Source organism: Plectropomus leopardus, chromosome 17 (assembly GCF_026936395.1).
Source record: "Plectropomus leopardus strain MGB_pleo_1.0 chromosome 17, ASM2693639v1, whole genome shotgun sequence".
Lineage (NCBI taxonomy): Eukaryota > Metazoa > Chordata > Actinopteri > Perciformes > Serranidae > Plectropomus > Plectropomus leopardus.
The window spans coordinates 32,449,189-32,476,502 of NC_142192.1; the positions used below are offsets into that span (position 1 = coordinate 32,449,189).

At 40.2% G+C, this 27,314-nt stretch overlaps 1 protein-coding gene across 3 annotated transcripts in view; it reads right to left on the bottom strand.

The window, feature by feature from the left end:
- Positions 1 to 27,314, bottom strand: part of LOC121957675 (collagen alpha-1(XIV) chain-like) — a 211,820-nt gene that overhangs the window by 98,098 nt on the left and 86,408 nt on the right. For all 3 annotated transcript variants that reach the window (XM_042506398.2, XM_088090334.1, XM_088090332.1), the window contains exons 14-21: positions 26,119 to 26,248; positions 21,266 to 21,405; positions 21,014 to 21,140; positions 20,227 to 20,366; positions 17,942 to 18,074; positions 17,679 to 17,723; positions 16,921 to 17,066; positions 4,571 to 4,700 (exon numbers count right to left, since the gene is read on the bottom strand). In XM_042506398.2, the coding sequence (XP_042362332.2) occupies positions 4,571 to 4,700; positions 16,921 to 17,066; positions 17,679 to 17,723; positions 17,942 to 18,074; positions 20,227 to 20,366; positions 21,014 to 21,140; positions 21,266 to 21,405; positions 26,119 to 26,248 (991 nt within the window). The remainder of the gene's footprint in view (positions 1 to 4,570; positions 4,701 to 16,920; positions 17,067 to 17,678; positions 17,724 to 17,941; positions 18,075 to 20,226; positions 20,367 to 21,013; positions 21,141 to 21,265; positions 21,406 to 26,118; positions 26,249 to 27,314) is intronic.

The window sequence follows — 27,314 nt, forward strand, 5'->3', positions numbered from 1 at the left end:
TTAATTAACCATCTTATTTCAAATGTGCAGTTCATATAGAGCTGTGCGATATGATGAAATATATTGTCTGACAACATTAAAATGTCTATCCTTTCATATTAGGCTATATTGTTAATTTAATTTACGTCATCTGATGATGCTTTGCGCCCATCGGCGTGGCCGAGTGGGTGTTAACACAACGCACGGCACCAAAACGAACAAACATGGAGGAGCTGGACACTGAAGATGCAGATTCAGCATAAGACACTGACACCAGCGTTTAGTTTTTCTCTCTCTCTCTCTCCTGTGGCTCTCTGCCTCTCACAGACACACACACAAAAAGCAGGGCTTTCGCAGAGCTCCAGACTGCAACTAATTAGTCAAATTTTGCGACCATGAAGCACCAGTGCGACTTTCAAATATTATTAATCTTTGAATTGAAGAGCTGACCGGTTTGTTTCCAGCTCACAGTGGACGACTCCTCATACCGCGTTTACAGTTACAATAACAGTACTTTATATAACTTGATAATTTTACATTATTTAACATTATAACAATATTTCATTCATAACCCTTTATTTTATGGCAGTAGCAACTTCATTTGTAACTGTGGGTGATTTAATTTTAGTTTATAGTGGTTTAGAGGAGACTTCAAAATATCAATATATACACTATATGGACAAAAGTATTGGGCCACCTACTCAATACACCTACAGGAGCTTTTATGACATCCCATTTTAAATCCATAGGCATTAATATGGAGTTGGTCCCTATTTTGCAGCTATCAAAGCTTCCACTCTTCTGGTTAAGGCTTTCGACAAGATTGTGTCTGTGGGAATTTTTGCCCATTAATCCAGATTTTATACACCTGTGGCAATGAGAGTGAATGAAAAACCTGAATTCAATGATTAAGAGGTGTGGCCCAGTACTTTTGTCCATGTAGTGTACATTGTGTATTGCAATATAGCCTAAAAATATTGTGATATTATTTTAAAGCCACATCGCCGTGCCTTTAGTTCATAATGTCACATTATCCGTTCTTCTCTTTCCTCCATCACTGAAAACTCTGTCATCGTCTCTTCGTCATCTTATTCGCGGCCACACCTCTCTCAGTGATCACCCCATCCCTCAGTGGATCAAAGCCTCTGATTATTCTGCCCCTTCTGTCACATTATCTATCTTCAGTTTGAGGCTATAAACCCAATCATCCTCTCTGCATTCGCTGTCATGCCTCCCTCAGCGTTCGGCCCATCCCTCATAGGTTCAAATCCCCAGATTACACTGGCTCCCTTTGTCACCTCATCTATCTTCACTGTGAAAAACCCAATCATCCTCCCCCTTCTCTGCATCCCCTGTCGCTCCTCCCCGGGTGATCATCCCATCCCTCACTTGCTAACAGGAACCATTCATCATCAGCGGGTGTCGAAGGCCCCGTCGTTTAAAAACCGGAGAACGTCGTTAGCGTCTGCTAATGTGTGTAACGCGCCGCGCAGGGAGACATGATGTGACGGCGTGGAGAGATGAATGGCTTGAATTTAGCATTTCCTCCGTGCTGAAAGTAGACTGTTTGTTCTGTAATGTGCTTGGCAGCAGAGAAAATCATTAGGCTTTGCTGGTGCATTCAAAGCAGCAATCAGTCACATTTAACAAAAGATGACGAAAACAAAACAAAAAAAACCCGCTCCCAACATATTTCTGTCCTCAGCTGCACAGTAAAGAAAATGGATGTTGAATACTGAGCTAAAAGGACAGGTTGCTATCTCTTTTAACTCCCCTGAAATTGTCTCCTGGGTAATGAGCTGCGCACAGACGCAGGGTGGGCTGAGGTGGAAGAAAGCACCTGAGAAAAGTGCTCCTACATTTACCAGTTAATGGAGCTGCTGCTAAAATATATCAAGAAGTTTTAGTGGGGGAAGGTCGTGGCAATTGTAAAGTATTTTCCTTATAATTATTAGAAAAGTCACACTAGATAATACCGTTGAGCTAAAAAGCCTAAACCTATTTTTCCAACAGACTGTTAACCCGCCAGAGTGATGAATTTCATTCAGTAAGGATTATTATTTTTCCCCAAAATGACACATTTTCTGTCCCGGGAACAGACGCACACTATCCCAGGAATCATGTTTTCAGGGTATACTATGCAGGATTTCCCAAAATAACAATGTACAGACTCATACACAAGTAATATCTCTCAATCATCACTTATGCCCCACTTTCAGTGTGTGGTAGTTTATTTATCTGCAGACTCGGCGCTCGGCCTGTATTTTCTTATTTTCTGGTGTGTAGCCTCCAGCCAAAATCAACACACAGGTGAGGACCAGACTTTATAAAATACAGCAAACATTAACCCTTTGAAACCTAGATAGACATCAGTTGCACTCCAGTGCCTTTCACAAATATTTAAACCCATGAAACCTGAGCAAAGAGGTTTAATTCTCTTCAAAAACATGGGAAAAAGGCAGCGAGCAACTTGAAAGAAGTTGGTGTTATGTGACAAGAAAACAACTTGAAAATTAGTAAGAGAAAAGGAGCATATAAGAATAACAATGAAATAGAGAACATATCCAGAAACTTTATTTATGAATTTATTTTATTTTGAATGATGTGTTAAAATTGTGTCATTTTTAAGTACTTTTTTGGGATAATTTTCTTGTTTGTATCTGATTTTTTTGTGCTAATTTTCAAGCATTTTTTGTGATACTTTGCTAATTTGTTTGCTGACTTCTGGTTCATCTCTTGTTAACCTGCCCATCGCCTTCGTCATGTTTTTGAGAAAAAACAAGCCGATTTGATCCCAAGATGTATTTAAATCTACTCTTTAAAGGAAGTGTTTTTTTTTCTTGATTAAGTCAAATAACATCATGACGAGGTCTTAAATTGAGAGGTTCTCCTCCCTAATTTCTCAAGGGGTTTATACTTTCTGATATAAAATTAATCCTTTTCATTTATTTTGGCACCAAGAAGGAAAACTCCCCCTCGATCCATCTCCACTCCCCCTCTGGCAACAGTCCTGCAACACTTTGTTCAGCAAACGAGACGTCCTAGAGGAGATGAATAGCTAACACGTTTCTGTTTGTGTTTGTGTCGGGTAATGAGAGTTTAGTTTCAGACAGCTGCGAGTGGGTGGAAGTATTTCTTTCACCTAGAATGAAGTCTTTCTCTTAGGAGAGGCAGAGGTTAGCTTTTTAAACACCAACACAAAAACACCTTCTGGTCACCTGGCAAGTCCAATATTCACTCTCTGTTAGCTTTATTGTTTTGGTGTCCACCAACTCCAAAACCTTTATGGTGAGTTTCAGCTCAATGAATATCTGTCCAGCCCACAACTGTTCAGGTTCAGTCTCACAGAATCGTTTTTATTTTTTCTTAAAAAATCTGTAAAAAGCCACTTTAAACTACCAGCTCAGCAGCAAACAGCAGAGAGACGAGCCGGTGAACATTTAGCTCCACTTTGGGGCTTCAGTTAGGTCCATAACAGATATTTCCCTCAGAAGTTGGTGGAGACCAAAAACAGAGCTAAAAGAGAGTTAATGTTGGACTGATATTCATCTACTTGAGAGTGAGGACATGTCACTGCGCATTTCCATTAACCCTCAAACTGCACAAAATGAAGTTGTGAATATAAATTCTTCTTATGGAAACATATAAATTTTGAAAAAAATATACCATTTATCGCAAAAAGCAAACTTATGCTCATATGAGGTGGTTTTTCAGACAATTTTTTAAAAAAGCCATATTTTGCAAAATTACAACGGAAACACTTCTTTGTCTTTTCTTGGTCACATGATGCTATGTCTGTGTGCTTGTCAGTAGGAACTGGCCTTTTCATGATGTAGCAGGAGCTACAAGAGCTGTTATTGCATCACATAACTCTGAGAAAGTCGAGCGGATTATTTGGAAGTTTTGAATCTTTTCCTCTGTGAAATCGTGGACTATCAGCTCCCACAAATCCCTCATATGTGGCCGCTCCCACGTATAAGGGGCTCGCCTTTCCATCATGGCTCCATAACACCACGCCTACGTGGCCTTGGATTGGAAATAATGACGGCTAGTGCGGTGGCTGCAATAGAAATAAAGCCACTAATGTTTGAACATCCATCGCCATGGTTACTGGGATGTTATCCCCAGAGAAGTTGCAGAACATCACTCAGTGGAAACACACTCCTGCAATTTTATCGACATTTAAAAAATACCACTCAAATCTGTAATGGAAACCCAGCTAGTGTTGTGTGCACATCTTGTTTTCCTTTTTGGGGCCAATTCATAGTTTACAAATCTGCGTGCCCCAGTGGATCCGCTTTGGTCCATGTGACGTTAATGTTGTCATCCATCCGTGTCTGTGAGGGACACCTTGCCAACGTCTTTGTGAATTTCGTTTTTTTTGACCGCGTGCACTGTAGGACATAACAAGCACACGGACTATGCATGTTCCAATCTCCACTCTGCTGCAAGTGTGTATTTAAAGTACATCTGAGCCTTAAGTAACCAAAATGCGGGTACTGGAGGGTTTAAACAGGAAAGAAGGAAAACATCCACTTGAATAGATTTAAAGACAAACAGTTGAAAGAAAAAGGACACGAATATGACTTACGTGTTCGTCCCATTCGTGCCGCTGTGGGTCCGTCTCCTTCAAGGTAAACAGGAGTGATGGCGATTTTGTACTCGGTATCTGAGAGCAGGGGCTGCAGAACCAGACTGTTCTGACCTGTGGGCACCGTCCTCTGAAACAGACACAAATGCAAGCTCAAAATTAACGTTAAGATGGCCGCGGCAGTGTGGGATTATACACTGCATCGTGACAGGTATGATGGACGTGATGATAACACATAGGCGTCCGCCTCCAGTGTGACATGTAACATACTTGTGGTTTTATAACAATTATCAAAGGAACAAACATGACAATCACAATCATTTACTCTCTGTTATCTGGCAGCTGATCTCGTCCTCTGTTTAAAGGCCAAGAAGCTCCCAAATCTTACTGTGTTCCCAGTTTGCAGACATTTACGGCCGTCTTTCTTCTTTTTTTAAATTTCATTTGAATTTATTTCATTTTATTCAGCCGGGAAGAGTCCCACTGAGACTCAGAAGCTCTTTGTCAAAGGAGTCCTGGCCAAGACAGCAGCAAATTAGTCGCAATGCTAACAGCTGCTTTTTAAATGTCTGCAGTCGGACGCACGCATAAACATCGCATCTGCGCCGCCCGTGGTCACGTCTTTCTGGCTTTAGGTTTTACACGGACCTCATTACAGCACTGTTACTACCGCCGTTTCCAGCTCAGAGACGTCCCCTCTTTCTGCGATCGGACGTTATATACAGAACGGCGAGGCGGGACAACAGGCAGTGTAAATGCGGCTTATATCATCTCTGGAAGGTTTAACATGCTTATGTATGTACACAGTGCTGTTAACAGGACTCTTTAACCACCAAAAAGCTGTAATATTCAATATTCAAAGCTTTTTTTTGTCATTGTCCAGCATTATCTCTGTTGCTACAAAAACAAAAACACGATCTTGTTGTGTCCTCTTCTTCTGCAGACTTGCTGAGAGAATCAGCGCCACACACGGCTTATTTCAATAAACCAACTCCAAATATTCCCACAGCTGTAGTGGATAAAAAAGTGTATGAATTTGCGTTTTTGTTTTGCTGATTTTCAGAAAATTCTGTTGAAATTTGTACCAAATTTGAATGGCAACCCAGCTGTTGTCTTCTTTTTGGACGCTATATTGATGCAGTTTGTGTTTCTGCAGCGTTTCACTCTAAACACCCAGTTCTTTTTTTTCTTCTTTGGTTGTTTGGTAACAAAAGATAAAGAACAAACATACAGCACGTCACTTTAGAGACAGGAGCGTCACAGAGGATCAGCACAGATGTCTCGTGAACTTAATGAACTTAATTTTTAAATTGGCTCTCATTCCTTTAATTAGTGTCACAGGTCGACGTGCTGTGAGATCAAACAGTGTCAGGTGACGTGCTGACGGCAGAAGTTGTACCAGCAGGAGAGTCTGACCGTTCTCCGCACTCTGCAGGAGAAACACATGCTGATCGCTTTAATAAGGACTTCCACTGTTTTAAGTTTTTTTAAATAATTTTTTTGATTTTTAAAGGACAATGAAAATGTCACATGTTGCTGCACTACTGAAGAGATTTTATTTTGGTGGAATTCCTCTTTAATATCTTCTTCATTACACTACCGGGCCTCCTTTTGGGACAATTCCTGAATGAACCAAAAAAGCAAATTAGGATTTCATCATCACCCAAAAAGTGAAAAACTGTATAAGACTTTTAATGGAGGTGAGGTGAGGCGAGCGGCTGCAGTGAGGCTTTGAGGTTCGGGGTGCTGCAGAGGTTAATTGTGTCCAGGTTTCCTCCTCACCTGTCTGTGAACTTGGCCTTTTGTTAAAACTGATCCCTAAATGAGTCATCCGTCCAGGTGAAGCGCCGCTCTCACGCTGGAGAAAAAGCTAATCTGCTTCTTTTACCCTGCGGGCGTCTTTTCTCTTCATCTCTGCTTCCAAATCTTTCTTCTTCTGCTCCTCTGATGCTTTGTTTCTCTCTCCACATCTGCTGTTGTTTAACTGTGGTAATTACTTATTGATTTATATCATTATTTCCTGCCATTTATCATTATAAATCAGTGTGACAATAGAGTTTTTTTTTTTTAATTTTCTGAAAATACTTTAAATTCTTCTCTCAGTTTCTTGCTTTAATATCTCTTTGTGACTCACTGATATAGTCAGACAATAAAGTCTTCCTTCATTTATTGTGTAAAGCTGAAATTATGAAGAAAAACATAATGAAAATAAAAATAATTATTTTCAATATACTAAATGCAAAGTAGATTATTATTATGACAGTCTGGGATATGTCAGTGTGTGAGTGTAGCTGCTGACAGTCTGGGATATGTCAGTGTGTGAGTGTAGCTGCTGACAGTCTGGGATACGTCAGTGTGTGAGTGTAGCTGCTGACAGTCTGGGATATGTCAGTGTGTGAGTGTAGCTGCTGACAGTCTGGGATATGTCAGTGTGTGAGTGTAGCTGCTGACAGTCTGGGATATGTCAGTGATCAGCAGCTACATTGACTGTCACAGGTCACCTAGTGGAAATAGCATGTATTTCCTCCATATGCCAAATATGGTCAAAATGACCTCATCAGGTGGAAAATAGTCAAAATGACAAATTCAGAGTCAAAAGCCCAGAATGACACCCAGAAATAATACAAGTCCTGTTTTTCTGCTCTGATGGCTGTGGGATCAAAAATGTCAGTTTGAATGGGTTTCAATGGAGCATTTTTGGACCTGAACAGTCTGAATGTAACTATTTAGTTTCCACAGTGTATTTTAGACTTATTGTAGGAGCTGAGCTGCAAATTCACTGATTACACTCAAATACACAATCTGGACTACATTTAGGACATATGCATCAACACACACACACACAAAATTATCACAACATGAAGAGTGAAAAGCATGAAATTCAGTCCCTAAAGGTTAACCGTCCATTCTTCTTCTGGGTTTAAAGCTTTGCTTAAAAAGCAAAAAAAAAAAAAAATCCCCTTCTGCAGCTGAAAGGTCACGTGTGTGTGTGTGTGTGTGTGTGTGTGTGTGTGTGTGTGTGTGTGTGTGTGAAGGTGCATTCATGTGAACTGGCTTAAAGAGGGCGTGGCAGTCAGGGGACATAAGTGCGTATTTGAAGTTGCAGCTATTGCAAATTGTGCTTGTCTGTTTATAAACTTGGACGCTTTGAGGTTGTTTGTTGTTGCTGCTGGAAAACCTGATTTTACCTCCAGATAAACGGTGCTTTGGTTGTTTTCTTCTTGGCGGAATAAATCTTTTATTTTAAAGGTTGAGCTGTGTGGGTGCATGCAGACAACCTCAGTGTGTTCATTTCCTTACACAATCTCCGTCTCTGTCTGTCTGTCTGTGTGTTTATCTGTCTGTCTTTCCGTCTCTGGGACTGTGCGTCTGTCTGTCATCCTTGTTTGCATTCTGAGCATGTACAGTCTAGCCCGTCTCCATCCACAAGCCCTCCACATCCACCCCCCCAAAAACAGGAAAAAAAATCCCACTTTCTCAGACGTGTCAGTCAGACAAACACTGCAGGCCTTAACAAATCAATTTCAGCCCAGTATGATGAAAAAGCCAGCAAGTCTCTAAACTGTCACCAAGCCACACAGTTGGAGGAAACCACCTCCAGCTACACTCCTTTTACTCCACTTTGTAAATGCAAACATGGTTTCATAAAGTATTTATAGGATTCAGGAACCCAATCTAGTTTGACAGAGGCTACGTGCAGCCCCAGAATATTAAGTCTGATCCATCTGAGACTTGGCTGGAGCTGCGAGGCTCGAAGGCAAACTGCACGGGGAACACGGTCAAGTACACAGGTGATGGGAGTCAATGTGAGGTGACTACACTGGTAAGCAAAGTAACAATGCGTCAAAAGTCGTAAAAAAGGGAAACCACAGGCTCTCCTTTTCCACTAACTGTGACCAATTTATAGAAAACATGGACAGAAATGTACCTCATGAAAGACCATTTCAGCTGCCATTCAGACTATTACAAAGTCCAGGGGGTCCAGGTTCAGGCAGCACTCTGGGTTAAGACCAGAACGGACCCTGCTGACTCAACTGGGACCACCAGGGGGGTTTCCCAGTGAGACTCACCAAAGGAGGAGTCAGTAGTTTCCACAAACTAGGGATGTACAATATGGCATTTTTTTGATAACCAATACATTTTTTGACTTATTTTTGCAGATAAAGATAATGATATATATGAACCTGTGTTTTCCACCTAATGGCAGAAACATCAAGTCTCTCCTGCAGAGGAACTGACGTATTCAGCTGCTCTTATCATGATGGCAGATGCAGACATAAAATACAATGCTTTTCAAAATGTACACATTCATTGGGCAAAACAAAAAACTACCATAAAAAATCAATTAATAACCCACGCTATTATTTGCTTAAATCATTAACCTAAACCTAAGGCTTTTATTTTGGACAGGCGTCCATATGGGACGGGCTTTTATTTCCTTTCACACACACATAACTGTTGCTCAGAGAAGATGGGGAATAGTCAAAATGTCAATTAACCTGTTGAAATCTAGGCAAATCAGATTTATCTATTTTAAAAAAATATTTTTAAAATAATAAAATATTAATGAGCAACAGAAGAAGGAATGACCCAAGTACACGAAAATGAACCGAAAATTTGCGAAAAAAAAAACAACCAAACTTTAAAATAAATAAAATAAAATCAGAGAAAGTAAAACAAAAATAGTCAGAAATGACCTGATTCTGTTACTGAGCTGGATGTCTCTGCTTGTTTTTAGAAACATGTTTTAGCTGAATGTTGAACCGTAATTCAAGATAGTTTCTTGCTGGTTTTGCTGCACTGTTTCACATGTAGAGTTTGCATTACGTCACCCTTGAGACTTGATTTTACATCTACCTCTTGAGCAAAAGGGAATAACAGTGCGTTTGTATTTGCACCTTCCTGCTGTATAGATGGACTAGTTTTATGTGAGGACCCTCTTTATATCTGTAAAATACTTTTGTAAAACTTTAAGTCAGGAGTTAAACTCTTTGCCAGAGTTGTACAAACTATAGACAATCTGTGACAGAAAGGAAACCTCAAACTTTTTAATCTCCCCTTGACGACGTTTTTACCTCCTGGAACAACACGTTGCTGCCGAGCAATAAGAGCCGAAACTCTGTTTACAAATGGTGGAATTGCACTTGCTGCCCTGCAGGTTCGGTTTATTGGACACTGAATGAAGCAGCACAGGGAAATAACGGAGGCTCACTGACTTCAGCACCGCAGCTGTGTGTGGACAGATGGCTGCAGAGTCAGGTCGCCCCACAGCAACGTCTGATACGACAGCGACGGAGCCATACGAATGGGCATAACCATTAACTTATGCATTTCTGAGCATGTAGAGAGCTGAGCGGGACAGAGCTCGGGGCGATCAGTGATGAGCTACAAAGCTGCAGTAATCTTTTTTTGAGCATTAGGGGGCAGAGGAACTTAAAAAACAAGATGCAGATCCAACATTCATTCTCTTAAAGCTCAGTTTTTGGTCTCAACCACCTCCTGAGTAAAGTATCTGCCTCTTCAGTGGACTAGTCAAAGCCCATCAGAGACTTGATCCCTTCCATTGCGTAAGCTGGCTAAAGCTACCTGTGGATTGTGTTTATATCACAAAGATCTTACTGCTGTAGCCCAAAAGATTATCATTATGCCCAGTGCACGTGATGCAGAAATACAGGATGGGCTGTGTCCGTGGAAGCATATACTCTTTTGTCCAATTGTCCAACAAACAAATGTTTAATAAACTGTAAAATATGTTCCAATAAATTGTAAATTTGTGCATGTGTGTTTAGGTCTGCACTGGTTTGGGGTTTTTTCCATCAGGTTTGACTTTGCTTTTTTGGACCTCCAGTGCATGTTTTAGATCTTTTGCAATGCTGAGGGATTTTTTTTTTAGTTTTTTTTTTTTTTTTTCTGTAATTAATATATTTTTATGCGAAACAGCCAGTCCTGTACAGTAGGTTAAAGACTCCTACATTTATTTTCCTTAATAAAGTGCTGTTTTGCCAAATTTTCACTGTAATAAACGATGAACGTGTGTTCATTAATCACAATGAAAATATCATGTTATTATCAAAAATCTTTAATTCAGCTTACATTTAAGCCATTATTTCCCTGTTCATGATCTTTTATTTTATCTTGAATTGTGCAGTAATTTCAAAAGTCTGTTTAAATGTGAGCACTTTTAATCAATCATCAATAATCGGTCTGATGATCTATGAAGAGAATTGTGGTGTCACCTTGAAGATGGCTTACAGCAGGGATATTCAACTAATTAGTATTATTTATTAAACTTTCAGCATTAATATAAAAATGAAAAGCTCCATCTTAAACAAACTTCAGGTAAATTTAAGCACATTGTGCTGAGAATAGGCCAACCTCTCCTCATACTTCCATTGAGGAAAAGTTATTTCGTGGTTGAATTCGAACGCCCAGCCCTAAATGCACAGTATGTCTTCTTTCATTTATTCTAGTGATTAAATTTGAGGGTTTGACATGACAGAATTCCTTTGGTCCCCAACAAAAATCCGGGTCTCTCATGTGGCCCCCAAGGAAAGATAATTACCCACCCCTGTGCTAAATGCTTCACTTTGCTCACCAGCTCATCTCTTACTGTGTCCGCCTGCTGTTTGCTGCTGAGCAGGTGATGTTCAGCAGGTTTATCAGACAACGTCCACCTGCTGCTGCTGGAGACAATGACTGTGTTAACATGCACAAACTGCCCCATTCTTTTTACTTATTCCATAAAAAACAATACTAATAATAAGCTCTTTACATGGCTAATGATAGTGAATATTTCATAACCTCCTTGTTTACATGCAGCCAGGAATACACCAATTTACATGCCCTAACATGTCATTCATCACTTATAACATATCCAACAGTGAAACAGCTCGAGCTACTTGTGCCATTTTGCTTCTTTGTGCAAAACTAGGATTTTGCAAAGTTTCCTAACAGTGAGGGACTTATTGGATTGTTTAAAAGGCGCCTTCTTGAAAAGGTCGGCGTTAAGATTTTGGTGCTCATCCAAAAACTTGATGATAACTGAGTCTGTGATAATGTAGGTAAACGTAGATGTTTTTTTCCTTCTGACAAGTGAGAGCTGCTGTTTTGGACATGCATGTCTGATTTGGGATAAAGCCCATTCAGATTATTCAACCTGAAATTACAGGTTACAAAGTTTACATGACCCACATCTAGAGTTGTAAATTGTTAGCACTTTTCTCAATTGATTAATTGGTAAAATTAACAATTGATTAATTAATAAAACACATTAATTAATAAAAAAAAACACAAGAACTTTGCTTATTTCAGACAATACCAGATGTGTTTTTCCTTAATCAAAGCTAAAAGCAACATATAGCATATTCTTTAACAGCATTTCATCATTTAATCACTTAAATTTCATGTTCGCTTAAATTCTTAACAACTGATTAATCGATTGTCGATTAATTGCTATCATCTCTACTCATATCAAATTCAATACTTGTGTAAAGCTACAGAGATGGGTCATAATTGTAGCTGGTTTCTCACTACAAGAGAGCTCTTTTACTTTACATGCAGTCATTAGATTCTCAGCTTAGATAAAAATAGTGATTTGTGAGCTTTAAGAAAATGATGATGGACAAAGTCTATTTTATAATCTGCGCTGCATCAATCCGATTATACGGTTAGTGCCTTTAAATGCACACCGATGTGTCTATGAGCGCGTCATCAGAAGATGTCAGTCATCAGGCAGCAACAGAGATGTTTGGCAGTGACGGAAATTTAAATGGATGTTTTTTTCAGGTAATTGCGAGTGTCTAATGAAGCGATGTTGAGAAGCTGGTCGACACAAACCCAAATGTTTCAGGGATAAAAGCAGCGAAGAGACAACAAATTACAACTACGGTGTGAAATTGGCAATAACAGCAACAATTCTCACTCTGCACACTCCTCATTCAGAGAAAACACAGAAAACAGACAGACTGAAGTAAAAAACACTTCAAAGAGAAAGTTTTGGACTTTTGAGAATGTGTTGTTGAAAAACTACTTAACTTAAATGAGTCTGTCAACATTTCTATCTTAGAAAAACACCTTGAACATGTTCAAATTGTTGTTCCCACATTTAAATCATGTGAGAGAAGATGATTCATGCCAGTGAATCTGTCAGTCACGCACTGGTTTGAATGTTGCATCACATCCCAAAGGTATTTACAGCCTGAAAGCACCAAAAGGAGGGAGTACTAACTAAATTCCAGTTTGAGATGGCGATGATGATAAATATTGTTTTTCTTTCTCTACAGGGATCAAAGGTCAAGAGGAAGCCAGACTTGAGTGAACTGTGGTTGTGGCATCTTGTGGTAGATTTGCTTTGATATGTTAAACAACTTTTCTCAGTCTGTTTTTCCGATTCTGAACTGTTTTAATCATGTTTGAGAAGCACTTTGCATGAAAATTGCTGCATAACATCTGCGATTTAATTAAAGTTGATATAATTTGGATACAACTCCACAATTTTGTACAAGTTATTAACAGTTTAAGACCTAATTCCATCAGTGAAGATGCAGTGGGATAACTGCCATCCAGAAATCAATGGCATGTAAATGAGTTATTTTTCTTCCTCGTCTTTCTTTAATGGCTGCTGTCCCTCCCTTGGCAGCCACAAACCGCAGAGTGAAACTTGCTTTGAACAAAGCCCGAGAAGAAGCTGCCAGGTTTTTTTTTTCCCAGAGCAGATAGACATCTAAATGGTAGCTATTGAGTGCAGCACTTGGTGATTCATGACCTGACCGGATTGCCAAACAGAGCCCACAGCTGTTCGCACTTTGATAAGAGATCTCATTTAACAAGCCGCTGGTGCGAGCAGCTGGCGGCTCTTTATTGTCAGGATGAAAAGGCTGATGTGGGACCTGTGGCCAAGCGCCGCCCGCAGACACACGGCGGCTACCAGTGTGGTGACGGCACAAACACACACACACACACACACACCTGTCAACTACGGGACATTTTTGGAGATATGTGACAAACTGTGTACATCACACTATGTAACAAAATCTAGAATGCTTCTTTAACCCTTAGAGGCCCGCTTTAAAATGACACACACTCGTATTGCTCTGCGAAGAAAATGAGCGTTTCAAAGTCAAGCTTTAAAAAAAATTATTACACATTTATATTGTTTTCTACTTTCACCGAGTTAATTTTTTAATCAATAATAATTTCCTAATCAGCCATTTAAATACCAGATTTTTGTTATGATGCCAGTTTTTAGATGAAAAAAAATTTTTTTCTACATACCACATGCTAAATAGATTATTATTTTTAATTACCGCTGCCTGGAATATGTCAATGACTTGCACCAAGACTGTTTTTCATACATCATCATCTTTTGGGCAGTGTCAAATACTCACAATCACACTACTCTGCACACAAAAAGCAGTTTTCAAAATCAAGCATTGCAAATTATTAAACATTAATATGATTTTCTACTTCATAGAGTTTATCTCTTTGATAAATATCAAATATTCAGCATTTTTTAGAATTTTTATCCTTTAAATGCCAGGTTTTTGTCATAATGTAGCTATGTTTTTAGACGAAAAACAAAAAAATGAATTATTTTCAATACATTACATGCTATATTTTTTTAATTATCCTGGGATATGTATTTTTATATAACATTTATAATATTTTTTTGTAACATTTTTAATTATAAAGTTATTTTTGGATAACTTTCCAATAATCCTCCCGTTAAAAAACAGTTGCGAACCACACGAGAATTACACTGACAAATATCACTACAGGTAAGAGGAGAATTCTTTTATTTTTATTTATGGGTGAAATGTCCCTTTAAAATTGCAGTTTCTCCCCCCCAGTAATTTCAATAAGATATGTCCTCTTGTTCCTCTGTGGATAATTCGACTCGACTGGAAAAAACCTCCTAAACAACGAACACTAAAGAGATTCCAACTGGGAGAAGTTTCAGCTGGTTGCAATCTGCAATCCTCCCCGTTAGACTCCGCAAATTCTCCCTAAATCTTACACACTGTTCTTTAAGGACAATATATAGTTTGATTTTATTTTGGTGATGCAGGTTTACACAACTGCAGACATCTCAACTTCAATTCTGGCGCTTCAGGCCGTCAAATTAATGTAGCATCTCAATGTTTGCATGTCAACTACACTCACACACAGGAATGAACACACATTCCCACCGTCCGCAAACTGGATGTTTCTGCATCTTTCTTTGTTTTCTATAAAAGTGTTTGCTTCTCTCTCTCTGTCTCTCTGTCTGTTGTGGCTCATTAGTGTGAAGACCTGCCATTCTCTCTCTCTCTCTCCATCTCTCTCTCTAACGAAACAAACTCTTTGAGGATCTGCCACTTGTTTTCATCGTCATTATCCTCCTCTCTCTCTCTCTCTCTTCCTCTCAACTCCACTCTGAAGGCCTGCCATCAACTTTAACTACACACTCTTTGTCTTCCTCCCTCTTTCTCTCCACGGACGACTTTCGTCTTCATCAATAATCTCCATCCCTCTGTTGAAGATTGACACATCGAAGGATTGGCTTTGTTTAAATCAACATCTTTTTTTTTCTTCCAGGACTCCCCAAACGCCCAGCGCGTCTTTACAAATCTCTTATTATCCAACTTACAGTGACAGTCTGAGACTAACAAACTTTCCTCTGGCAGCAGTTGTTACACACTTACTAAGACCACTGACTCTAAATCCTTATTCTCACAATATTAATTACCCCCTGCGGACCTAAAACGGAATTGTGAAGGCGACTCAGAAACCCGGCCAAAAAAACAAACACAAAAAACAACGAAAAAAAAACACATCAAGACATCTGAGGGAAGTTTTCAGACCACCTCTGCAGCATAATCCACTTTTTATATCCAGTATGTTCCTTAAGTCCCAATATAAGCCCATTCTGGTGGAGCTTCAGAGCCTCGCAGAGGTGACAGAAGTGCTGTAACTAGAACTCTGTCCATACTGGACATGCTGGACATGCTGGACATGCTGGACATGCTGGACATGCTGGACATGCTGGACATGCTGGTGGAAGAGTACATGTGAAGTTGGAGATGTTTCAGAAGTGTCTATGGATGTTTTTAATGATTTTTTAAACTTTACTTTTCAGGCCTTAAGTCTACTTTTTAAAAAAAAGCTTTTTTGTGTGTTTTGTTTTTTTAACTACACGGAAAAATGTGTTTTATGTCACTGAAAAAAAACTTCTTGTAAAACTCTGTCCGGGGTGAAGATGTTCAAAAACTCAGGAAAAACCTTTTGGCGTGAGGCGTCAGAGTGAACGCTGTTATCTCCTCGTAGAGGCGGCACAAACGAGGAGCCATTTCATGATAGAGCTGGGCGATATGGCTTTAAAAGATTATCGCGATATTTTAAAGCTGTATCACGATCATGATGCGTTACGTTACATCTTCGTCTTTGCATGGCTTTAGGGTTCAGGTTATATTGCTGCTTTTGGGTTTGGTTTGCTTTCGACAGCGCTAAAATTTCGTTTTTCAGATGCCTGCAAAAAACAACAAAAGCAGTTGTTTTTTAGGGCTGCATATTCAGAAGCTTTTTTTAGTTTTGTAGTTTTGAAGCAAGCGACTGACGTTTTTTTAGCCGTTGTTTTTAACTACATCACTGCCTTTCTTCAAACTATTATTTTTAAGGCAAAATTTGATCTTTAGTTTTTTTCTTAATCAGATCTAAGTTGGTTTTGTCCCTGAATCTAATCACAATAACGGCAGTATTATTAAAACATGAAGTTTCAACTAATGTGCTGCATAATAACAAGCAAAGAAAACAGATCTGCAGTTTGCGAGACGTATTATTCTGACAATTGTTTTGGTCATTGGGTTGGTTTTTCAGGGAATTTCAGCCTCAGTGAGATAAGTAGAATTTGAAAGTCACATTTTTTTTCGCGTTGAAGTGATAAAGTCCATCATGATTTCCCACACAGCTTAATGAGAACTGTGCCTGCACAAGTCTCAAATCAACTGTTTTCATAAACATGGCTGTTACGAATTATCAGCCGACAAAAGTGATCAAACCGATGGCTTAATGGTTTGAAATGATTCATTAGACACTTCTGGTTCGTTTGGAGGAAACAAATCCAAAAGTGAAAAACGACAAAACAAAAAAAAGCTCACCCACGCGGTTTGATTCACAGGAGATCTGAGCTGACACACCAAAGCCAAAAGAAGTTGAAGAGAGCTTATAAAATCTGAAATATCACCAAACTCATCCCACTTCAAATCCAGAAGTCCTAACGAGCGAGCCGGACGATCAAAACGTCCCTCAGAGTGAAATTGCAAAGCTGATTTTCATGAAACAGAGCAAACATTGTCTCCGATGTTCTGTCTCACCGTCTCCTCTGCTCGGTCTCCCCTGGCGCTGATGTAGCTCAGTCGATAATGTCGGACATTCCTCGTGTCCACCGGCTGCCACGCCACCCGCATACTGAAGGTGGTTTCCTCATCGATCCTCATGTTCCTTACCCCGTAACGAGGAGCTGCAGCATCAGAGAGTTAAAAAAACACACACGCTGCAGGTCACTGAGTTACACGTCAACTCACTGAAGCGCAACAGTCTGATGTTTTTCATCCCATATCAGAAGAACTCATCATATCACGATGTCATCGTTTTGGCATTTAATTTACTCAGGTCTTCAACCTCATATCAGCTCTTCAATATCAGAACTCTCCCCGGGAAAGTTTGTGTGGCAAAATATCTGACAGCCTCATGATGGATGATACGACATCCGTCTAGAGACGTGAGAGAAGATTTACAAACGCTATCCAAGACACAGAGGCAGCAAACTTTAATCAAATGTTTGCTTCCTGATGTTTTTTTAATCTTGAAGCCTGTTTTTCCTGAGTGTTATTAAAAGATTAGAAGAAGTTGTGTTTTTCTACACTGCTGGATAATAATCTTTCTGCTTGTTGCAGAACTGTACTCAAACTTTTATAAACTTGTGCAGAGGGAAACATTCAAATCCAGAATCCTAATTTTTGTATGATTACACCTAGAAAACATCAAAAATGAGGAAGAGGTAAAGCAAAGTGGAGGAAGAGAAGGAAAGAGAAACCAAACAGCATCACAACAGCTGGAACGAGATATTTACTTGCTGTGGTGGTGGTTGTTGTGGCGACGGTGGTCATTCTTTCAGCTGAAAATGAAAGAAAAATATGTAATATATTAAAATAATCATGCTCTGATGTTTGTTTCAATCTGGAAAATGATGTTTTTCTGTAATTTTACATGAGAACAGAAAATATATGATGTAAAGAAAAGATCACACATCAGCTCAGTGAGCAGCAAAACTTGTAACTTCACTCAGAACTCTGATGAACTTTTTAGGAATGCTGGAAGAAACATTTTATTTACCGGTGGACTCTACGAGGATCACCTCGTCGCTCTCGACCTCGTTTGCGTAGACTGCAGTGAGGAGGACTTCGTACTCGGTGAGGGGGTCGAGTCCTCTTATCATGTAGGTGTTGATGTGTCCGTCCACCAGAACCTGCGACACAAACAGAAACAGAGGGATGGAAATGATCTGTTAGACGAGCAGATGCACAGCTGATATGAAAAAACAACTCAGCAGGTGGGGTTTCATTTTGGATTTGCACAAAACTGAAGCGATATTTTTTGAAATATCAATAAAACACAACTGCGAGATGACTGCGTTTTCACTGAGTGGGTTTGTTAATCCACAAAGGGGGATTATATAGTGTGCTCTGATTAACCTTCTCACCCTGCTGATCAGATTTTTCAGTAAAAAAAGTCAGCGTGCCAAACAGGGCATCCCAGTGCTCACTGTTTTATTGTTTCAGTGGTCTAGATTCTGGGAAATGTAGGCATATTTTATACCCACAATTTTAATTTGCGCAATTTGAGAGTTAATGGAAACCTGTGAGATAGAAATAGAGATAGAAAACCCGACAGGGGAGGTTAAACCCAACTGAATCAGTTTATGTTCACCAAATTTTTAGAGTCCAACCTGTTAATCCATCACAGGAAGAAGCAGCTGATTTAAGAAGAAACTGAAGTGAAAAGTTCTTTATGCAAGGGCTAATTTTGAGATTTTGGCCTTTTTTGCTGCTATAACATCTTTTGTTTTTAGACTTAATAAAAAAAAAGGTACAAAATAAACATTTAGACATTTATTTTTGTTTAAATTTATGTTGTGTGGGGCGCCCAGTAGCTCAGTTGGCAGGGCAGGTGCCCCGTGTACAGAGGCTCTATCGTCGCTGCAGCAGCCGCAGGTTCGATTCTGGCCTCAGCCCTCTGCTGCATGTCATCCCCCGCTTTCTCTCCCCCCTTCATGCTGTATCTGTCCTGTCTCAAATAAAGGCAAAAGCCAAAAAAGACAGGTAGGAAGATCAAAATACAGACAAAAGCCTGCAGACGAGTGACAAGCCAACAGGTGAAGAGGCTGATAAAACGTGTCATGTTTTGGGGAATATCTTGTCTGATATAATCCTAATTAGCGGGACAGACAAAGTGTGACGTGAGAGAGTCGACTTTTATCTTTTCATCTTCACCTCTCTGCTTACTTTATATCTTAATTAAATCGCCTGATTCAAGTGTGTCAGATTTAAGATGAAACGTGGCTCCGTTTTAATCAACAATCAGTAAAAGAGACTACAGACAGAGACAGCAGCCCCGAGAAATACGTGTTTGTGTTGCTTTAGTTGTGAGAATGTGGACCGGCTGGGGTTAATGTTTGACATCCAGACAGTCAGAAATAGAAGCAACAACGATGATAAATCGCTGAGATGTTTGTGACAAAACAAGAAGGAGATCATCAGTTACTAAATCAAATCATGTATTCATCTGAGACGATGGAGCTCTGCTGGAAAACTGCAGATTGCTCTCTTCAAGTTATTACCCAGAGTTCAAGTGTCTGGAGATCTGAGTGTGGACAAATAATGCAGACGTTGAGAAAGATGAAGGAGAAGCACTTCAAACCTCTCTTCAGGTCATAAACTGTTTTGGTACTGAGCAAAAGAGTCGGAGAGCTGATAGAAGGGGAGTTCATTAGCGTAGCCTTGTGACACTGCAAGCTGGAACAGGTGAAAGTTTCTGGAATGTAATAAATGAGAAGACATGGACCTGATGATTTTATTCTTTTGAGTTTGTTTGAAGTTGTTGACACTCTGGTTTTCTGTTAAATCCCTTCAGATAATGCAGTTCAAGTGAGATCTACTTGAGAACACATTCTACTGCATATTTTTTTGTAACATTTTCATGAGGTTTGGTATAAAAATCCTGAAATTCTCAATAGGAATGTGCAGTAACACTGTATTACAGTATACCAGAGTATTTATAAAAATACAGACCCTCATCTTTTTATTTACTATTGAGGATGATTTCATGCATCATGTGCACTGGCGGTTATGCCCGCGACATACTGCTTACTGTTATAACTGATGTATTTCCACAATTAAAGCACATACTGTACTCATTTATGAAGCTGTGCAGCTAAAATGCCTTATAACAAAAACAGAAGGGATTCTGCTGATAGAAAAGTCGTCAGAGGAAAAACCAGTCAGATTTCTCAGGAACGTAGAGTGTCTACATGTGAAAAACATGAACACACAAACACACACATACACATATACACACACACACACACACACACACACACACACACACACATACACACACACCTCTTCACTGTCTCCTCCGTCTGTGGGCGTCCAGGTGAGTCGGTACAACACCACGTCAGAGGCCGGGTGTTGCCATGACACCCTGAAGCTGTCGGTGGAGATGTCACTGATCCTCAGATCCACCGGGTCCGGGACGGTTTCTACACACACACACACACACACACACACACACACACACACACACACACACACACACAGATACACACTTTTGGTCAACATAGACTGGACTGCTTATAATGTGACTACTATACCAATAGATACTGACTGAAGTTCTATAAATTTAAAATTTATAAATCCGATAATAAGAATGCGTGACTACCTGAGTGAGATTTATTATCAGTATTATTGAGATTTATTATAAATGTCTTTTTTCCTTTTTCCCCCTGTTTTACACTAACTTTCTGAGGTCCTTATCCTTATTATTGACTAATAATAATAATTCAAAACAGTCAAAGTAACCTTACAAGGCAGAGTTAAAAAACAACAGTAAAACACCAGATCAATTAAATTAAAAAGACAAATTTACACTGTATAAAAGTATAAAAGTGTAGTGTGACTGGATCAAGGTAAATCGGGATCAAACTGAATATGCAAGTTTAAAAAGAAGCTTTTTTAGTTGATATGTGTTGATATTTGTCATATTTGTTATTATTCCTCAAGCATGAATGAGAGGAGGGGGTGCAGGTTCATTAATGGGTTAACTTGTCATGACTCTTAAAATGCCCACAACAAATTTCATATATTTAAAAAATGCCTGTATAGTAATAGCACAGATGTTATTTCCTACTGGTGGTGAAGCTGTCCGTCACGGCCTCAGCTTGTCCCTCATCGTAAACGGCAAAGACGCCGACTGTGTACTCCGTCAGGGAGGTCAGGTTTCGTAGCAGCCAGGATGTCACGCGGCCGACGTCCACCTGAGGACACACGACCAAACAAACGAGACAAACATCTTCGTTTTCTTTACTCACCAAACCAAAGCTTGCAGCCTGATTGTGTTCAAATGAAACAAAAAAAAAAACTCCGTCCTGGATCCTCTCACCTCGTTGGTCTGGACTCCGTTGGTCTTGACATACATGATGCGGTAACCTTTGACCTTCCTGGAGGCGGAGTCCCATGTGAGCCGGGAAGAGCTGTGGTCCACGTCTGAGAAACGCAGGTTCCTCGCCGGGGTCAGCGGTACTGAACGGGGAGGAGATGAGACAGAAATCAAATGTTAGCACTCTTAATAAACTTTTCAATGAAGTCTTTGCTGAATGATTTTATCTATAATTTACTTTCACTGCGCTCTGGTGTCGACCGTAAACTGAACACAGCTTGTTTACCAGCCAACAAAGACAAAACCTTTTCACAAATAATTAAAAATAAATGAAATAACAATAATTAACACGTTATTATTAAACCTTAGCAAATAAACAGAAATTAAAAATGATGAGGTCTAAGTTTAATTTGAAGTAGAATTAGCTTTTAAGTTTTAATAATTTCTTTTACCTTACTTTTTATCCCAGGAGTTTATTTTATCCAATCACTAAGTTTTATTCATTATTGTATTTATTTGGCATTTTATGGTTTAACTTTTTTTCATTTAAGCTGATTTCTTTTGCTATTTAAAGAACTTTCGGCTGCACTTTTGTATAAAAGGTGCAGAATAAATAAAGTTGAGTTGGAGTGGATAATAAACAACACAAACTCAAATGACACAACCGACTTCATGGCCTCCCAAATCAATTTCAATCAGATCGTAAGCCTCTAATATACTGAATAAAATTTTATCGTCTATGTATTTGTTATTGTGTATCTTTCATCAGATGATATCAAAACAAAAATGTTAATATTAAGAAACACTGGCACAGAGCTGCTGATATAAAAGGGTTAGTTGAGTTTGGATGTTGAAATAGATTTCACACACACACACACACACACACACACACACACACACACACACACAGACTCATGGGTGTTTGAACCAGGGTTATTGGATTCCACTATTTTAATTATAAAGCAGACAGACCTTCACTACATCGCTCACCCTTCCTCTTCCTCTCTCCCCCCTGAGGAGCTGCGAAGGTCTAAAAAAGCCCCACTTTTTTAATTCAGCCCGGGAATCTGATTTACTCACGGAAATTTTAGAACTACTGATCTGTTTTCTGTCTCTTTAAATCCCGATTGTAGCCGCCATCGCTTCACCTCAATTATATGGAGGGTCAGAATAAAAACAAAGCAGCAGAGAGGAAGGGAGGACGGCGGAGGCTGCTTCTGTTTTAACTGCCGGGGTCAGCTCAGGAATGAGGAGGATGGGAAATTAAAAAGTTTGGAGATAGGTAGGTCTCCAAAGTTTTCAAATCTGTGTGTCTATAAAGCCTGTGTGATATCACGAAATATATCATCTGACGATAAAAACGTTTCTCATTTCATGCTACACTATATCATTAATTTCGTTTAGACCATCTGATAACACTTTGCTTCCGTCCACGTGGCCGAGGAGGCGTTTACACGACGAACAGCACCAAAACAGACAATTGTGGAGGAGCTGGAAAGCGACACTGAATGTGTGGATACAGCACAAGACACTGACACCGACCATCCTACTCAAAACCAGGAGGAGCTCGTTCCCAAAAGAGGAGCTCCTTCTGTCGTTTGGACGTGGTTTGGGTATGAAAAGTCAGACAAAGCACCACTTTGACCTGCAAATACTATAATAATCTGAACTGTAGAGCTGCTAGTTTGTTTCCAGCTCACAGAGCGCCCCGACCCTCGCTGCAGCAGTGTAACCCGACAATCGTCGTCTTTTTTCTGGCCATTTGTGCACATTTAATCGGTGGCTGTGGCCATGGAGCCCGTCGGTGAATGAAATCCCTCTGATTGGCCGCTTAGCTCAGCGCACAAGACGAGAAACGGAAGTGATAAATGTAAAGAAAGCTAAAGTTCAGAGGGAGGGAGGTCGAAACAAACTTGCTATATGAGGTAAGATTTTTATTCAGCCATCGAGCTCTCCATAGAAAAGTTTTCCGATGGTTCTGTTGTTCACCGGCGTATGGTAAATATGCTCTCGTTTTTCAATATTGGGTTGTGTTGTTAACGTTTTAACTGCTGATCTTCCTGTTTCCCAGTTTGAATGATGATTACAGACGTCTGCTGTCTGCTGGCATGGAGAGGTATCTCCTCTCAGGTTGGTGTGTTTCAGGGCAACTTTCTGGCTGAGACACAGAGACGTGAGGCGACGCAGCAGCACGTGTTAACTTGGAGTGTCACGGCTTTTAGTATCAAGTGGACTTCAACTTTGGTGAACTTTGACCAGCAAAGTTACAGCCTCAGCAAATCTTCTGTGTTTGACCAGCTGATTTTGTACAATTTAAGACAAAAAAAAGCAAGCTCGAAATCCGTGTCCGTCACATCAGGCACTGCCCACATTCAGCAGGTGACAGTCACTTGCCTGCGTCCCCTCCTGTGTGATATTAACCTTACGAAGGAAAATAAAAGCGTGTGTCTCGTGGAGGCGTGGATGGTGAGTTTATTGCTTCCTTTCAGGTTTAATGCCTCACTTATCTTTTAACTGTAAACAACATAAAGTAAAAGCTGCCTGTCGTCATCAAAGCCAACACAAGGTACCCCCGGGGCTCTCAACGTCAAATTTAAGACTTTTAAGACCTTTTTAATACTGCCTAGACTGAAATTTTAGGCCAACTTCAAGGCCATACTGCCAACAGTGTGAATGATATCGGTATCAATTCTTTTTATGATAATAACGTGTACTGAGCAACATCACTGTGAAAGGACAAGAAAAATATAGTAATTAAGACCTTTGTAAGCAAAATTTAAGGCTGCATTAATGAATGAATGAATGAATTTAAGACTCTTTAAGGCTATATTTTGAGAGTATTAATTTCAAGGCATCAAGTATGAAGTATATGAAGTCTGATTTTGCAAAAAGAGTCTTTATCTTAATCGCCATCATACTGCCTTTCTTTTTTATCAAGGTCCTTTTCTTTGCAGCTGCGGTGGCCTCTTTTCACAGCAGCCATCATTAAAGCTCATTTTGTCTTAACAAAGACACAAACAACAGTTAAATAACAGGATGAAACGAGGGCCGAGGGGTTTCTGAAGGCGGAGAAATGGGGTCTGAATGATTATGAACAAACACGCTGAGTGAAAAGCACATTAAACTCATCTCCCGCATGTCCAAATGCATTAAAAAACAAGAAACAAGGGGGAAATTGTGACCACCGGCTGATGAGCAGCACGATGCAGAAAACCACAAATGTGGACTAAAATCAATGTAATTTTCAATAAATGTCCTAACTCTGATAGAACAGAATCATGCACCCCCATCTCCGCTCCAGGCATAATCACTGCAAAAACACTTGTGACTCACAGGGGCGATGCATGTTTGTATTTCCTCGCACGTAATGAATGGATGATTAAAAAGAGATGAACATTTAACATAATGGATGACTGGATGTATGCACAAATGATGTCTGGATGGGTGGATGGAGGCACGCTCGCCCTGCTTGCATGGATGGAGGAAATGAAAAGTAATTTGAAAGAGACCTCAATCTCCCCCCCCAAAAACAACCAGCGCCTCCCTCTGATAGCCGTCGGCGTCCTTATCCGACCTGCATTCAAACTCTTACGCGCATCATAAAGACAAAAACATGCCCTGACTTAAAGCCGCAGGCCACAGACCTTAAAGGAGGCTTCATAAAACCTTAATTAGTGGGCATGGTGGGGATACGGAGGAGGCAGAGGGGGGAGGCACACTCGCCAAGGCTGCAAAACTCTTAAAAGAAACTGAGGTGCAAAAAATAGCACACTGAGGGGAAGCAATGCAGTGATTTTTGGCATCGCTGGTTGCCAGTTTTGTCGGGGGCAGAAAACGTGCCAGGACGTGACTCCGACATGCTGCAGCCATCCTGGAAAGGCCACGTAACTGCACGCAAACACAAATGAAACTGCAGCAGCTGATTTGAGTGATCAGAAGCAGAGAGAGCTGATCAGAGAAATTAGCTGCTGTAGAGTTTGGAGTGCGACGCTGCTTCATCTCGATCACTGAGTTCAGAGGTACTCCAGATCGTTAGAAACTGCCGAAACTTCACTGTGAAGTTTCCAAAAACGAGTGCTCTCAACACACACATTTTTCAGTTGATGTGTCAGCGTCAGACAGCTGTGAGTAAATTTAAACGTCCTGTGATGGTGATTGAAATGTGAGAGCTTCCAGAGACGAGACTTCAGAGGGTCATAAAATCTGTCAGGGATTTAATGAAATTGAATTTCATCAGCAGTTAGTAAAGCTCATTGACAGTTTCTCAGTGATATTCATATTTACTGTATGAGTAAGAGCAAGTGTGACCTTGTGTTTCTATCTCTGTGAGGACCAATTTGACTTGAGACCTTTTTTTGTGGGGGAGAATTAGAACATTTTGCACGGTCCAAAATTTTTATAAGGCCTGCTTGAGGGGAAGACTTGGTTTCAGAGCAGAGCTTAGACTTTGCAGGATTTTACTAAAAAAAATGTGTAGACTCACACAAAAGTAATCCCTCTTAATCATCACTTACGACTGACTCTTAGTGTGTGTATTTATCTGCAGAGACTCCGCCCTCTGTCTATATTTTTCTTGTTTTACTCTTATTTCTGTGTTCAGCGCAACAGTGAAGTCAGGGATTTATAAAAAGGTAGCGACCACATGGGGGGGCGTGGAAAGAGATGACCACTCTTATTGTTGTTATCTTTGAAAAACGTGATGGCACAACAGTTTCAAAGAGTACAAAGCCGAGAGAAAGCAGAAATGGTGGACGGCCCCACTTATTGATGTTTGGAACCAGTGATTTTTTCGTGTCAATGGTCAAATCAGTGAATCGATTGATCCGCTAAGCGCTGTGTGTTTGTGTGAGACTCACATGTGGTCTCCTGGCTGGTCATGGGGTCGCTGGCCTCCTCTCCATACATGGCGTACACCGTCACCGTGTACTCCGTGGCCGGGGTCAATCCCTCCAGTTCCACCTCGTTCACCGAGCCCTCCACCTTCACCTGCACACACACACCCACACACACACACACACACACACAGCATGAAGGTATGCGCCTTCAGCAGAAAGAGGATGCTGTGTTTCCTTATCGTTCTCTCTCTCTTTAACGTCTTATCTTGTCTCTAATCCCATCTGTCCTTTTATCTATCATATCATCTGCCGCTCGGCACATCTACTCCTCCATCAATGTGCCGTCCTGTCCAGACAAGCAAAAAATCAAACTGTGATTATATAAGATGAGCTCTGAATGTGGCTGTGCCCTTTTTCGTCTCGCTGTCAGCAGGTGGTCCGCTCAGGCTCCTCAGAGCTTTGTGCCCCGTGATCTGAGCTGTGACATAAGTGATCAAAGTCCAGGTGTCTGGAGAACCACAGTTGTATAACTTTCTCTTGTCAATTTTAATGTGGATTAACTGCATAACACTTTGTCATTTTGAAAGATGTTTTATCAAAGTCATATTTAATCTCATTATATAGTAACAATAACAATAATAATAATAATAATAATAATAATAATAATAATGATAACAATGATAATATAAAAAGCTGCAAGCAGCAATGAAAGTCCCACGTATGTTGGGGTGCTGATGGGACACCGACTAAAGCGGTCGTTCATGACTGTGAAAGTCGGATAATGTACGGAGGGAGGTTGGACCCTGGAGTGAGCTATTTCACATGGTGTTGTACTTCCAGCAGCAAGCAGGTGGCAGTGCAGGGAACACAAATTCCATGTCATTTTGGTGTACATAATTTCTAGACCAGATCATGTAAATATATAAATCCAATAATAATTGTCCCTCAAGGCTTACTTGCTCTTGCCGTAGGTGGTGCGATAACGACTAGTGAATATTGTCATACAGAGGTGTTAAGGGTGGAACCCTTATTAAACCTATGAAGTTTCAGGCAGATCGGAAAATGTACACCAAAGTTACAAGAATGTCCCGTTTTATGGCGAGACATCAAAATGTTATGGCACACCACGGGAAAACAGGAAAACTTTGGTGCGAACTTTGGATAACTTTTATTCATGAAGGGGTTAGGACTGGACCCACCCAATTTGAAGTCGATCG